This window comes from Scyliorhinus torazame, chromosome 2 (genome assembly GCF_047496885.1).
Source record: "Scyliorhinus torazame isolate Kashiwa2021f chromosome 2, sScyTor2.1, whole genome shotgun sequence".
Taxonomy (NCBI): domain Eukaryota; kingdom Metazoa; phylum Chordata; class Chondrichthyes; order Carcharhiniformes; family Scyliorhinidae; genus Scyliorhinus; species Scyliorhinus torazame.
In genome coordinates this window covers 189269239-189286418 of record NC_092708.1, presented here as the reverse complement: position 1 = coordinate 189286418, position 17180 = coordinate 189269239, and the positions used below count along the sequence as shown (strand labels likewise).

Below are 17180 nucleotides of genomic sequence, written 5' to 3'. Positions count from 1 at the left end.
ACACACACAGGGCCCTGTAAGCCCAGACACACACACGGCCCTGTAAACCCCGACACACACACAGCCCTGTAAACCCAGACACACACACAGGGCCCTGTAAACCCAGACACACACACACAGGGCCCCTGTTTACCCAGACACACACACACGGCCCTGTAAACCCAGACACACACACTGCCCTATAAACCCAGACACGCACACGGCCCTGTAAACCCAGACACACACACAGCCCTGAAAAACCCAGGCACACACACAACCCTATAAACCCAGACACCCACAGGGCCCTGTAAGCCCAGACATACACACACAGCCCTGTAAACCCAGAAACACACACGGGGCCCTGTAAACCGAGACACACACACAGCCCTATAAACCCAGACATACACACAGGGCCATGTAAGCCCAGGCATACACACACAGCCCTGTAAACACAGACACACACACACAGGACCCTGTAAACCCAGAATCACACACAGCCCTGTAAACCCAGACACACACACGGCCCTGTAAACCCAGGCACACACACAGCCCTATAAACCCAGACACACACAGGGCCCTGTAAGCCCAGATACACACACAGCCCTGTAAACTCAGACACACTCACACAGCCCTGTAAACCCAGACACACACAAGACCCTGTAAACCCAGACACACACACAGGGCCCTGTAAACCCAGACACACACACACAGGGCCCTGTAAACCCAGACACACACACACAGCCCTGTAAACCCAGACACACACACAGGGCCCAGTAAACCCAGACACACACACGGCCCTTTAAACCCAGACACACACACAGCCCTGTAAACCCAGGCACACACACAGCCCTATAAACCCAGACACACACAGGGGCCTGTAAGCCCAGACACACACACAGCCCTGTAAACTCAAACACACACACACAGCCCTGTAAACCCAGACACACACACACAGGGCCCTGTAAACCCAGACACACACACACGGCCCAGCCCAGTAAACCCAGACACACACACAGCCCTCTAAACCCAGACACACACACAGCCCTTGTAACCCAGACACACACACGGCCCTGTAAGCCCAGACACACACACGGCAATGTAAACCCAGACACACACAGGGCCCTGTAAACCCAGACACACACACAGTGCCCTGTAAACCCAGACACCCACACACAGCCCTGTAAACCCAGACACACACACAGGGCCCTGTAAACCCAGACACACACAGGGCCCTGTAAGCCCAGACACACACACAGCCCTGTAAACCCAGACACACACTCAGCCCTATAAACCCAGACACACACAGGGCCCTGTAAGCCCAGACACACACACAGCCCTGTCAACCCAGACACACACTCAGCCCTGTAAACCCAGACACACACAGGGCCCTGTAAGCCCAGACACACACACAGCCTTATAAACCCAGACACACACACGCCCCTGTAAACCCAGACACACACACAGCCCTGTAAACCCAGGCACACACACAGCCCTATAAACCCAGACACACACACGGCCCTGTAAACCCAGACACACATCCAGCCCTGTAAACCGAGACACACACACGGCCCAGCCCAGTAAACCCAGACACACATACGGCCCTGTAAACCCAGACACACACACAGCCCACTGAACCCAGACACACACACAGCCCTTGTAACCCAGACACACACACGGCCCTGTAAGCCCAGACACACACAGGGCCCTGTAAACCCAGACATACACACAGGGCCATGTAAGCCCAGACATACACACACAGCCCTGTAAACCCAGACACACACACGGCCCTGTAAACCCAGACACACACATGGCCCTGTAACCCCAGACACACACACGGCCCTGTAAGCCCAGACACACACACAGGGCCCTGTAAACCCAGACACACATTCAAGACCCTGTAAACCCTGACACACACAGGGCCCTGTAAGCCCAGACACACACACAGCCCTGTAAATCCAGACACACACACAGCCCTATAAACCCAGCCACACACAGGGCCCTATAAACCCAGACACACACACACCCCTGTAAACCCAGACACACACACAGCCCTATAAGCCCAGACACAAACACAGCCCTATAAGCCCAGACACACACAGGGCCCTGTAAGCCCAGGCACACAGACGGCCCTGTAAACCCAGACACACACACAGACCTGTAAACCCAGACACACACACAGGGCCCTGTAAACCCAGACACACACACACAGGGCCCCTGTAAACCCAGACACACACACACGGCCCTGTAAACCCAGACACACATACGGCCCTGTAAACACAGACACACACACAGCCCTGTAAACCCAGGCACACACACAGCCCTATAAACTCAGACAGACACAGGGCCCTGTAAACCCAGGCACACACACAGGGCCCAGTCAACCCAGACACATACAGGGCCAAGTCAACCCAGACACACACACAGCCCTATAAACCCAGACACACACAGGGCCCTGTAAACCCAGACATACACACAGGACCCTGTAAACCCAGAATCACTCACAGCCCTGTAAACCCAGACACACACACGGCCCTGTAAACCCAGACACACACACGCCCTGTAAACCCAGACACACACACGGCTCTGTAAGCCCAGACACACACACAGGGCCCTGTAAACCCAGACACACACACACAGCCCTGCAAACCCAGACACACACACACAGCCCTGTAAACCCAGACACACACACACAGCCCTGTAAACCCAGACACACACACAGGACCCTGTAATCCCAGACGCACACACAGGGCCCTGTAAACCCAGACACACACACAGCTCTGTAAACCCAGACACACACACGGCCCTGTAAACCCAGACGCACACACAGGGCCCTGTAAACCCAGACACACACACAGCTCTGTAAACCCAGACACACTTACAGGACCCTGTAAACCCAGACGCACACACAGGGCCCTGTAAACCCAGACACACACACACAGCTCTGTAAACCCAGACACACACACAGCTCTGAAAACCCAGACACACACAGGGCCCTGTAAACCCAGACACACACACAGCCCTGTAAACCCAGACACACACAGGGCCCTGTAAACCCGGACACACACAGGGCTCTGTAAACCCAGACACACACACAGGACCCTGTTAACCCAGATGCACACACAGGGCCCTGTAAACCCAGACACACACACACAGCTCTGTAAACCCAGACACACACACAGCTCTGTAAACCCAGACACACACAGGGCCCTGTAAACCCAGACACACACACAGCCCTGTAAACCCAGACACACACAGGGCCCTGTAAACCCGGACACACACAGGGCCCTGTAAACCCAGACACACACACAGGGCCCTGTAAACCCAGACACACACAGGGCCCTGTAAACCCGGACACACACAGGGCTCTGTAAACCCAGACACACACACAGCCCTGTAAACCCAGACACACACACGGCCCTGTAAACCCAGACACACAAATGGCCCTGTAAACCCAGACACACACACAGGGCCCTGTAAACCCAGACACACACACAGGGCCCTGTAAACCCAGACACACACACAGGGCCCTGTAAACCCAGACGCACACACAGGGCCCTGTAAACCCAGACACACACGCAAGACCCTGTAAACCCAGACACACACACACAGCCCTGTAAATCCAGACACACACACACAGGACCCTGTAAACCCAGACACACACACAGCCCTGTAAACTCAGACACACACACAGGACCCTGTAAACCCAGACACACACACAGCCCTGTAAAGCCAGACACACACATGGCCCTGTAAACCCAGACACACACACGGCCCTATAAACCCAGACACACACAGGGCCCTGTAAACCCAGACATACACACAGGGCCATGTAAGCCCAGACATACACACACAGCACTGTAAACCCAGACACACACACACACAGGACCCTGTAAACCCATACACACACACAGCTCTGTAAACCCAGACACACACACGGCCCTGTAAACCCAGACACACACATGGCCCTGTAAACCCAGACACACACACGGCCCTGTAAGCCCAGACACACACACAGGACCCTGTAAACCCAGACACACACACAGGGCCCGGTAAACCCAGACACACACACAAGACCCTGTAAACCCAGACACACACAGGGCCCTGTAAACCCAGACACACACACACACACAGGGCCCTGTAAGCCCAGACACACACACAGCCCTGTAAATCCAGACACACACACAGCCCTATAAACCCAGACACACACAGGGCCCTGTAAGCCCAGACACACACACAGCCCTATAAACCCAGACACACACACGGCCCTGTAAACCCAGACACACACACGGCCCTGTAAACCCAGACAGACACACAGGGCCCTGTAAACCCAGACACACACACACAGGGCCCTGTAAACCCAGACACACACACAGCCCTATAAACCCAGACACACACAGGGCTCTGTAAGCCCAGATACACACACACACAGCCCTGTAAACCCAGACACACACATGGCCCTGTAAACCCAGACACACACACGGCCCTGTAAACCCAGACACACACACAGTGCCCTGTAAACCCAGACGCACACACAGGGCCCTGTAAACACAGACACACACGCAAGACCCTGTAAACCCAGACACACACACAGCCCTATAAACCCAGACACACACACGGCCCTATAAACCCAGACACACACACACCCCTGTAAACCCAGACACACACACAGCCCTATAAACCCAGACACACACATAGGACCCTGTAAACCCAGGCACACACACAGGGCCCAGTAAACCCAGACACACACAGGGCCCTGTAAACCCAGACACACACACAGCCCTATAAACCCAGACACACACAGGGCCCTGTAAACCCAGCAACACACACAGGGCTCTGTAAACCCAGACACACACACGGCCCTGTAAACCCAAACACACACACGGCCCTGTAAGCCCAGACACACACACACAGGCCCCTGTAAACCCAGACACACACACACGGCCCTGTAAACCCAAACACACACACGGCCCTGTAAGCCCAGACACACACACACAGGCCCCTGTAAACCCAGGCACACACACAGCCCTATAAACTCAGACAGACACAGGGCCCTGTAAACCCAGGCACACACACAGGGCCCAGTCAACCCAGACACATACAGGGCCAAGTCAACCCAGACACACACACAGCCCTATAAACCCAGACACACACAGGGCCCTGTAAACCCAGACATACACACAGGACCCTGTAAACCCAGAATCACTCACAGCCCTGTAAACCCAGACACACACACGGCCCTGTAAACCCAGACACACACACGCCCTGTAAACCCAGACACACACACGGCTCTGTAAGCCCAGACACACACACAAGGCCCTGTAAACCCAGACGCACACACAGGGCCCTGTAAACCCAGACACACACACAGCTCTGTAAACCCAGACACACACACGGCCCTGTAAACCCAGACGCACACACAGGGCCCTGTAAACCCAGACACACACACAGCTCTGTAAACCCAGACACACTTACAGGACCCTGTAAACCCAGACGCACACACAGGGCCCTGTAAACCCAGACACACACACACAGCTCTGTAAACCCAGACACACACACAGCTCTGTAAACCCAGACACACACAGGGCCCTGTAAACCCAGACACACACACAGCCCTGTAAACCCAGACACACACAGGGCCCTGTAAACCCGGACACACACAGGGCTCTGTAAACCCAGACACACACACAGGACCCTGTAAACCCAGATGCACACACAGGGCCCTGTAAACCCAGACACACACACACAGCTCTGTAAACCCAGACACACACACAGCTCTGTAAACCCAGACACACACAGGGCCCTGTAAACCCAGACACACACACAGCCCTGTAAACCCAGACACACACAGGGCCCTGTAAACCCGGACACACACAGGGCCCTGTAAACCCAGACACACATACAGGGCCCTGTAAACCCAGACACACACAGGGCCCTGTAAACCCGGACACACACAGGGCTCTGTAAACCCAGACACACACACAGCCCTGTAAACCCAGACACACACACGGCCCTGTAAACCCAGACACACAAATGGCCCTGTAAACCCAGACACACACACAGGGCCCTGTAAACCCAGACACACACACAGGGCCCTGTAAACCCAGACACACACACAGGGCCCTGTAAACCCAGACGCACACACAGGGCCCTGTAAACCCAGACACACACGCAAGACCCTGTAAACCCAGACACACACACACAGCCCTGTAAATCCAGACACACACACACAGGACCCTGTAAACCCAGACACACACACAGCCCTGTAAACTCAGACACACACACAGGACCCTGTAAACCCAGACACACACACAGCCCTGTAAAGCCAGACACACACATGGCCCTGTAAACCCAGACACACACACGGCCCTATAAACCCAGACACACACAGGGCCCTGTAAACCCAGACATACACACAGGGCCATGTAAGCCCAGACATACACACACAGCACTGTAAACCCAGACACACACACACACAGGACCCTGTAAACCCATACACACACACAGCTCTGTAAACCCAGACACACACACGGCCCTGTAAACCCAGACACACACATGGCCCTGTAAACCCAGACACACACACGGCCCTGTAAGCCCAGACACACACACAGGACCCTGTAAACCCAGACACACACACAGGGCCCGGTAAACCCAGACACACACACAAGACCCTGTAAACCCAGACACACACACACACACAGGGCCCTGTAAGCCCAGACACACACACAGCCCTGTAAATCCAGACACACACACAGCCCTATAAACCCAGACACACACAGGGCCCTGTAAGCCCAGACACACACACAGCCCTATAAACCCAGACACACACACGGCCCTGTAAACCCAGACACACACACGGCCCTGTAAACCCAGACACACACACAGGGCCGTGTAAACCCAGACACACACACACAGGGCCCCTGTAAACCCAGACACACACACACAGGGCCCTGTAAACCCAGACACACACACAGCCCTATAAACCCAGACACACACAGGGCTCTGTAAGCCCAGATACACACACACACAGCCCTGTAAACCCAGACACACACACGGCCCTGTAAACCCAGACACACACACGGCCCTGTAAACCCAGACACACACACGGCCCTGTAAGCCCAGACACACACACAGCCCTATAAACCCAGACACACACACAGTGCCCTGTAAACCCACACGCACACACAGGGCCCTGTAAACACAGACACACACGCAAGACCCTGTAAACCCAGACACACACACAGCCCTATAAACCCAGACACACACACGGCCCGAAAACCCAGACACACACACACCCCTGTAAACCCAGACACACACACAGCCCTATAAACCCAGACACACACATAGGACCCTGTAAACCCAGGCACACACACAGGGCCCAGTAAACCCAGACACACACAGGGCCCTGTAAACCCAGACACACACACAGCCCTATAAACCCAGACACACACAGGGCCCTGTAAACCCAGCAACACACACAGGGCTCTGTAAACCCAGACACACACACGGCCCTGTAAACCCAAACACACACACGGCCCTGTAAGCCCAGACACACACACACAGGCCCCTGTAAACCCAGACACACACACACGGCCCTGTAAACCCAAACACACACACGGCCCTGTAAGCCCAGACACACACACACAGGCCCCTGTAAACCCAGACACACACACAGGGCCCTGTAAAGCCAGAAACACACACACGGCCCTGTAACACAGACAAACACACAGGACCCTGTAAACCCAGACACACACACACAGGGCCCTGTAAACCCAGACACACACACAAGACCCTGTAAACCCAGACACACACACAGCCCTATAAACCCAGACACACACAGGGCCCTGTAAGCCCAGATACACACACAGCCCTGTAAACCCAGACACACACACAGCCCTGTAAACCCAGACACACACACAGCCCTATAAACCCAGACACACACAGGGCCCTGTAAGCCCAGACACACACAGGGCCCTGTAAGCCCAGACACACACTCAGCCCTATAACCCCAGACACACACAGGGCCCTGTAAGCCCAGACACACACACAGCCCTGTAAACCCAGACACACACACACAGCCCGATAAACCCAGACACACACAGGGCCCTGTAAACCCACACACACACAGGGCCCTGTAAGCCCAGACACACACACAGCCCTGTAAACTCAGACACACACAGCCTTATAAACCCAGACACACACACTGCCCTGTAAACCCAGACACACACACAGCCCTGTAAACCCAGGCACACACACAGCCCTGTAAACCCAGACACACACACACAGCCCTGTAAACCCAGACACACACAGGGCCCTGTAAACCCAGACACACACACAGGGCCCTGTAAACCCAGACACACACACAGGGCCCTGTAAACCCAGACACACACACAGGGCCCTGTAAACCCAGACACACACAGGGCCCTGTAAACCCAGACACACACACAGCCCTGTAAACCCAGACACACACACACAGCCCTGTAAACCCAGACACACAGAGGGCCCTGTAGACCCAGCTGTGGCCGTTAGTTCCACAGGTACAATTAACTCCATGTGCCTTTCAATATGGCCTGACCGCAACTTTTCATTCGCTGTGACATAACCCCAAACTTTTCGCAAGCACCATCTTACCCTATCCAAATCTCCTCAACCCACCAATCTCCTTTTCCTGCCAATCACCTCACCCTCCGCAATCCTTCCTCTTTCCGATTAATCCTTTCTCTCCTCTCGCCTGGTTCCTACTCTGTCTTGGGTCTCGCGCCCCAGCCCGCCCCACCCCCCCTTCCCCTGGAGCTCTGCCCTGTCCCCCCTCTCGCCCTACTCCCCCAGACCTCTCCCTCACTGATCCCATTCCCACCTCTCTGCCTGATACTAACTGTCTCCTGTCTTCCTACAGTGAGAAGGGGTTGATGCAACATGACCTAATGTTATCTCGGAATCTCTGGGTGGAATTCATCGGTCTTGAGAGAGCTCAAAACATCACCAGGCCCTGGGTCTTCTCTTACGTTGAGCTGATCAAGTTCCTGGGTCTGGAGAGGTCTATCGAGGAGGAGATTGAGGAGAGCAGCCCAAGTGGCCAATTGGACTGAGCAACGGGGATCTCTTTGCTGACCAGACAGCATGGAGTTTGAGGGGGATGTTTGACTATTCCCATATCAGCCAGATATACTGGATTCTCCGCCGGCGGGATGCTCCACTTTGCCAGCAACCCCGGGGGTTTCCCGATGGCGTGGGGCTGCCCCACAATGGGAAACCCCATTGACCAGTCAGCGTAATGGAGCATCCCACCGGCAGGGTGAAACTGAAATGTGGCGCGGCGGGGCGGAGAATCCAGCCCCTTGGTTTCTTTGTTAAATACACATGAACAAGTACAGAAATATACGTGTACGTGGTTTTTAAAAATTAATTAGATATGGGCATCGTTGGCAAGGCCAGCATTTGTTGCCCATCCTTAATTGCCCTCGAGTGGCTTGCTAATCCATTGCAGAGGATGAAATGAAAAGAGTTAATCAGATTGCTGGGGTTTGGAGTCACATGTAGCCAGATCATAAGGATGTCAGGTTTCCTTCCCTGAAGGTTTCATTTATTGAAATTAAATTTCACAATCTGCCATGGTGGGATTCGAACCCAGGTCCCCAGAGCATTACCCCAGCTCTCTGGATCACCAGTCCAGTGCAATACCACAACACCACCTCCTCCCCATGTTCACTTATACACACAAATACTTGCACACTGACATGAATACACATATGAAAGCATATGTAGATTGTGGTGGTATGTATTAGGGGTAGTACGGTACCTGTGACGCCGAGAGGCTATTGGTAGACACTGGGTCCTGATTGGATCCGCCGCCTGTTGGCTCCACCCAGTAAGGCGGAGTATAAGAACCCGGGTTCTCCCAGCAGCCGCATTCTGTAACTGAGCTGCTGGGGAACAAGTCTGCTTAATAAAGCCTTTGAATGACTTCATCTCTTCTCGTCTCGTGAGTAATTGATTGTGCTACACAGATATGCACACGTATATGTATGCACCTGCACAAATAGATGTACACACACATTTACATAAACATACATATATACACAAAACACACATACATACACACAACACACATATGTGTATCGGTTGCACACAAGGTAACTCCTGTTTGGAAGCTTGGATTTTGGCACCTTCTCTCTGGTTAATGGGCACTTTGTGAAAAGGGGCGAATAAGTGGAGGGAGTTGGTTTCTCCCCCAAAGTGGAATGTCGACAGGTGATGACACACAGCAAAAGTCGAGTAAAGCTTTGGCTCGAGATGGAGGATCTGTGTTTTGCAGCAAATGAGAGTATGGTGGAGTTGGGAGCGTCGCCATCGCCTATCCCACTGCCTGTGGAGCAGTTGATGGAGTTTATCAAGGAGGGTGTTTCAGCAGCATCGGAAAGAGATACAAGAGGACTGGTCCAGCGCGGTTGAGGAAGCAGTAGCCCCTCTTCGTGGGGTGACACAGTGGTTAAGCACTGTTGCCTTACAACTCCAGGGTCCCAGGTTCAATTCCGGGCTTGGGTCACTGTCTGTGCGGAGTCTGCACGTTCTCCCCGTGTCTGCGTGGGTTTCCTCCGGGTGCTCCGGTTTCCTCCCACAGTCCAAAGATGTGCAGGTTAGGTGGATTGGCCATGATAAATTGCCCAAAGGTTAGGTGGGGTTAAGGGGCTAGGAGTGGGCCTAGGTAGGGTGCTCTATCAGAGTAAGGGCTGGTGCAGATTCAATGGGCCAAGTAGCCGCCTCCTGCAGTATAAGGATTCTATGATCCTATACATACACACACACACACATATATATATTTTTTATATATATAATATACACACATATATATACACACACGTGTATATATATATATATACACATATATTTATATATATATACACACACAAGCATTTTTACACACACACGTACATATACAAATATATATACAGACAGAAGATAATTCAAGGACAGGTGATATTGTCTCCCAATGTCTCACACAAATGAAAGAAGTTAGAGAAATTGAAGATAGCCATGAGGTGCCGAGAGTTACAAAGGTGGAGAGTGAGAGAGCAAAGAGAACAGAGACAGAGAGAGCGTGAAGAGCAGAGAGCGAAGAGCACAGAGAGAGGGTGAAGGGAGAGAGAATGTTCAGAGGACGAGAGTGAAAACCGAGGGCATCACACCACATCGTGAGTAATGGGGTCAGTCATGCAGATTTCAGTCAGCTAATAAATTTACTCATAAATTTAGGAACCATTGTGCCTATTTTTAAAGGAAGACGCCATTCAAAGTTGTCAGTGGTACAATACTTTAATGTGAATTGTTGCAACTTCAGTGAGAGGGATGTGGTCAGAACACAGCAGCTGCTGTCAGCTCGCTGGGCAAAGAATAGGGATCTCGTTCTGGATCCCTCGCCCTCCGCTGCCGCCACTCCTCCCTATTCCACCCCTTATGGGATAATGGGCAGCAGACAAGCACAGGCTTGCGATGCTAGCCCTGCTGGAAAGACCTTGCCACAGGTGTAGCTGGGGAGAGAAGGCAAGATCCAACAGTAGCCCCAGGTTACCTCACTGCAGGAGAGACAAATGCAACATTGGAGAAGGTGCCAAGAAACTTTTTGTAAAGTTCAATTTTCAACTCCGAGTCCCTCTGACTCACTTCACTTTTTAAAATTCTTATAAAATGTAAAATATCAGCTAGAAAACACAGCCAAGTTGATCGTAGAATAAGTCAGGTTAATGGTGTGATAACTCTTCATTGTGGCTCAGAGCAGACCGTTAATGACCAGCACTGACATCAAAACAAAGAGCCTATCAGACCGAGAGGATTGCACGGACCCAACCCACCCACATCACCCATTCTTTCCACCCACCATCAGGGGCCTTGGTATTCGAGAACCCAGGAACCTCCAGGAGCCACATTATTCCCAGTGCTGGAGTAGGGGCACTATAAGGAGTTTGTGAAATCGGTGAAGTTTTGAGTCACAGGGAAGTAAAGCTTCTTCCTGAGGGTATAACGAGGCTGTGGCATTTGTGTCTTGTCTTGTTTATCCTTCTTCCCGCTGACGTCCCAGTTAACGATGGTCAGAATGCTCAGCAGGTCCTCACTGAAAGGGAATAATGAGGTGTTAGTTACACTCACTCCACTCATCATAGTCATTCCCAGTGACAGCACGAGGGCCAGTACTGGCAGGGGGAGACACAGAATGACAGATCCCTGCACCCCCCTCCCTCCATCCCCCGCTGCTGTGCCTCTGCTACATGTCCCACTCTCCCTTTGTCTTCCACTCTCTCCCCAAATATCTCACTCTCACATTTCTCACTCCATGTGCGCCCACTCTCTCCATGTACGCCGCACTCTCTCTCTCCATGTGTGCCTACTCTCTCCATGTGTACCCACTCTCTCTCTCCATGTGTACCCACTATCTTACTCCATGTGTGCCCACTCTCTCTCCATATGCGCCCCCCCTCTCCATGTATGCCCCACTCTCTCTCTCCATGTGCACCCCCTCTCTCTCTCTCCATGTGTGCCCACTTTCTCTCTCCATGTGTGCCCATTCTCACTCTCCATGTGTGCCCACTCTCTCTCTCCATGTGCGCCCACTCTCTCTCTCCATGTGCGCCCCACTCTCTCTCTCCATGTGCACCCCCCTCTCTCTCTCTCCATGTGTGCCCACTTTCTCTCTCCATGTGTGCCCATTCTCACTCTCCATGTGTGCCCACTCTCTCCATGTGCGCCCACTCTCTCTCTCCATGTGTGCCCCACACACTCTCTCCATGTGTGCCCCACTCTCTCTCTCCATGTGTGCCCACTCTCTCTCTCCATGTGTGCCCCACACGCTCTCTCCATGTGTGCCCCACTCTCTCTCTCCATGTGTGCCCCACACGCTCTCTCCATGTGTGCCCCACTCTCTCTCTCCATGTGTGCCCACTCTCTCTCTCCATGTGTGCCCACACTCTCTCTCCATGTGTGCCCCACACGCTCTCTCCATGTGTGCCCCACTCTCTCTCTCCATGTGTGCCCACTTTCTCTCTCCATGTGTGCCCACTCTCTCTCCCCATGTGTGTCCCACTCTCTCTCTCCATGTGTGCCCACACTCCCCATGTGTGCCCTCTCTCTCTCCATGTGTGCCCCACACGCTCTCTCCATGTGTGCCCACTCTCTCTCCCCTTGTGTGTCCCACTCTCTCTCTCCATGTGTGCCCACACTCCCCATGTGTGCCCTCTCTCTCTCCATGTGTGCCCCACACGCTCTCTCCATGTGTGCCCCACTCTCTCTCTCCATGTGTGCCCACTCTCTCTCCATGTGTGCCCCACTCTCTCCATGTGTGCCCACACTCTCTCTCCATGTGTGCCCCACTCTCTCTCTCCATGTGCCCCACTCTCTCTCCATGTGTCCCACTCTCTCTCCATGTGTCCCACTCTCTCTCCATGTGTGCCCCACTCTCTCTCTCCATGTGTGCCCACACTCTCTCTCCATGTGTGCCCCACTCTCTCTCTCCATGTGCATTCCACTCTCTCTCCATGTGCCCCACTCTCTCTCTCCATGTGTGCCCACTTTCTCTCTCCATGTGTGCCCACTCTCTCTCTCCATGTGTGCCCACTCTCTCCATGTGTGCCCACTCTCTCTCTCCATGTGCGCCCAACTCTCTCTCCATGTGCGCCCACTTTCTCTCTCCATGTGCGCCCCACTCTCTCTCTCCATATGTCCTGCTCTCTCTCTCCATGTGTTCCACTCTCTCTCTCCATGTGCGCCCCACTCTCTCTCTCCATGTGCCCCACTCTCTCTCTCCATATGCGCCCCACTCTCTCTCCATGTGCCCCACTCTCTCCATCTGTCCCACTCTCTCTCTCCATGTGCCCCACTCTCTCTCTCCATGTGCCCCACTATCTCTCTCCATGTGCCCCACTCTCTCTCCATGTGTCCCTCTCTCTCTCCATGTGTGCCCCACTCTCTCCCTCCATTTGCCCCACTCTCTCTCTCCACGTGTCCCTCTCTCTCTCTCAATGTGCATCCCACTCTCTGTCCATGTGTCCCACTCTCTCTCCCCAAGTGCGTTCCACTCTCCATGTGCGTTCCACTCTCTCTCCATGTGCCCCACTCTCTCTCTCCAGGTGTCCCTCTCTCTCTCTCCATGTGTGTCCCACTCTCTCAATGTGCGTCCCACTCTCTCTATCCATGTGCCCCACTCTCTCTCTCCATGCGCCCCACTCGCTCTCTCCATGTCTGCCCACTCTCGCTCTCCATCAGCGTCCCACTCTCTCTCCATTTTTTCCACTCCCTCTCTCTCCATTTGTCCCACTCTCTCTCTCTCCATATGTCCCACTCTCTCTCTCCATGTGTGTCCCACTCTCTCTCTCCATGCGCGCCCCACTCTCTCTCCATGTGTCCCACTCTTTCTCTCTCCATGTGTCCCTCTCTCTCTCCATGTGTCCCACTCTCTCTCTCTCCATGTGTCCCTCTCTCTCTCTCCATGTGTGCCCCACTCACTCTCTCCATGTGCCCCACTCTCTCTCTCCACGAGTCCCTCTCTCGCCATGTGTCCCACTCTCTCTCCCAATGTGCGTCCCACTCTCTCTCCATGTGTCCCACTCTCTCTCCCCATGTGCGTTCCACTCTCTCTCCATGTGCCAACACTCTCTCTCTCCATGTGTCCCTCTCTCTCTCTCCATGTGTGTCCCACTCTCTCTCCATGTGCCCCACTCTCTCTCTCCATGTGCCCCACTCTCTCTCTCCATGTGCGCCCCACTCTCTCTCCATGTGCCCCACTCTCTCTCTCCATGTGCGCCCCACTCACTCTCTCCATGTGTGCCCACTCTCGCTCTCCATGAGCGTCCCACTCTCTCTCTCTCCATGCGCGTCCCACTCTCTCTCTCCATATGTCCCACTCTCTCTCCATGTGTGTCCCACTCTCTCTCTCCTTGTGTGCCAACTCTCCCTCTCCACGAGCGTCTCACTCTCTCTCTCCATGCGCGCCCCACTCTCTCTCTCCATGTGCACCCCATTCTCTCTCTTCATGTGTGCCCCACTCTCTCCATGTGTCCCACTCTCTCTCCATGTGTCCCACTCTCTCTCCATGTGTCCCACTCTCTCTCTCCATGTGCGTCCCACTCTCTCTCTCCATGTGCGTCCCACTCTCTCTCCATGTGTCCCACTCTTTCTCCATGTGCGTCCCCCACTCTCTCCATTTGTCCCTCTCTCTCTCCATGTGCGTTCCACTCTCTCTCCAGGTGTCCCACTATCTCTCTCCATGTGTCCCTCGCTCTCTCCATGTACGTCCCACTCTCTCTCCATGAGTTCCACTCTCTCTCTCCATGTGCGTCCCACTCTCTCTCCATGTGTCCCTCTCTCTCTCTCCGAGTGCGTCCCACTCTCTCTCCATGTGCCCCACTCTCTCTCTCCACGTGTCCCTCTCTCTCTCCATGTGTCCCACTCTCTCTCCCCATGTGCGTCCCACTCTCTCTCCATGTGTCCCACTCTCTCTCTCCATGTGCATTCCACTCTCTCTCCATGTGCCAACACTCTCTCTCTCTCCATGTGTCCCTCTCTCTCTCTCCATGTGCCCCACTCTCTCTCTCCATGTGCGCTCCACTCGCTCTCTCCATGTGTGGCCACTCTCGCTCTCCATGAGCGTCCCACGCTCTCGCTCTCCATGCGCGGCCCACTCTCTCTCTCCATATGTCCCACTATCTCTCTCCATGTGTGTCCCACTCTCTCTCTCCTTGTGTGCCCACTCTCGCACTCCATGAGTGTCCCTCTCTCTCTCCATGCGCGCCCCACTCTCTCTCTCCATGTGTCCCATTCTCTCTCTCCATGTGCGCCCCACTCTCTCTCTTTCTCCATGTGTCCCACTCTCTCTCCATGTGTCCCACTCTCTCTCTCCATGTGCGTCCCATTCTCTCTCCATGTGTCCCACTCTCTCCATGTGTCCCACTCTCTCTCTCCATGTGCATCCCACTCTCTCTCCATGTGTCCCACACCCTCTCGCCATGTGCGCCCCACTCTCTCTCCATGTGCCCCACTCTCTCTCTCTCCATGTGCCCCACTCTCTCTGTCTCCATGTGTCCCACTCTCTCTCTCCATGTGTCCCATTCTCTCTCTCCATGTGCGCCCCACTCTCTCTCTTTCTCCATGTGTCCCACTCTCTCTCCATGTGTCCCACTCTCTCTCTCCATGTGCGTCCCATTCTCTCTCCATGTGTCCCACTCTCTCTCCATGTGTCCCACTCTCTCTCTCCATGTGCATCCCACTCTCTCTCCATGTGTCCCACTCTCTCTCCATGTGCGTCCCACTCTCTCTCCATGTGTCCCACTCTCTCTCCATGTGTCCCACTCTCTCTCCATGTGTCCCACTCTCTCTCTCTCCATGTGTCCCATTCTCTCTCTCCATGTGCGCCCCACTCTCTCTCTTTCTCCATGTGTCCCACTCTCTCTCCATGCGCGCCCCACTCTCTCCCTCCATGTGTCCCATTCTCTCTCTCCATGTGCGCCCCACTCTCTCTCCCTCTACATGTGTCCCACACTCTCTCTCCATGTACGTCCCACTCTCTCTCCATGTGCCCCACTCTCTCTCTCTCCATGTGTCCCGCACTCTCTCTACATGTGCCCCACTCTCTCTCTCCATGTGCCCCACTCTCTCTCTCTTCATGTGCCCTTCTCTCTCTCTCCATGTGTCCCACTCTCTCTCTCTCCATGTGTCCCACTCTCTCTCTCCATGTGTCCCATTCTCTCTCTCCATGTGCGCCCCACTCCCTCTCTTTCTCCATGTGCCCCACTCTCTCTCCATATGTCCCACTCCGTCTCTCCATGTGCGTCCCACTCTCTCTCCATGTGTCCCACACACTCTCTCCATGTACGTCCCACTCTCTCTCCATGTGCCCCACTCTCTCTCTCTCCATGTGTCCCGCACTCTCTCTCCATGTGCGTCCCACTCTCTCCATGTGTCCCACTCTCTCTCTCCATGTGATCCTCTCTCTCCATGTGTGTCCCACTCTCTCTCTCTCCATGTGCGTCCCACTCTCTCTCTCCATGTGCCCCACTCTCTCTCTCCATGTGATCCACTCTCTCTCTCCACGTGTCCCTATCTCTCTCTCCACGTGTCCCTATCTCTCTCTCCGTGTCCCTATCTCTCTCTCCGTGTCCCACTCTCTCTCCCCATGTGCACCCCACTCTCTCTCCATGCGTTCCACTCTCTCTCCATGT

At 54.1% G+C, this 17180-nt stretch overlaps 2 protein-coding genes across 5 annotated transcripts in view; one reads left to right on the top strand and one right to left on the bottom strand.

The window, feature by feature from the left end:
* The window catches only part of LOC140394381 (uncharacterized), a 394661-nt gene extending 384717 nt beyond the window's left edge, over positions 1-9944 (top strand). For all 3 annotated transcript variants that reach the window (XM_072481612.1, XM_072481601.1, XM_072481593.1), the window contains one exon: positions 8873-9944. In XM_072481612.1, the coding sequence (XP_072337713.1) occupies positions 8873-9065 (193 nt within the window). In that variant the 3' untranslated portion in view covers positions 9066-9944. The remainder of the gene's footprint in view (positions 1-8872) is intronic.
* Positions 9945-11270: 1326 nt separating this feature from the next.
* Positions 11271-17180, bottom strand: part of LOC140394368 (caspase-8-like) — a 119070-nt gene continuing 113160 nt past the window's right edge. For both annotated transcript variants that reach the window (XM_072481572.1, XM_072481581.1), the window contains exon 8: positions 11271-12085. In XM_072481572.1, the coding sequence (XP_072337673.1) occupies positions 11926-12085 (160 nt within the window). In that variant the 3' untranslated portion in view covers positions 11271-11925. The remainder of the gene's footprint in view (positions 12086-17180) is intronic.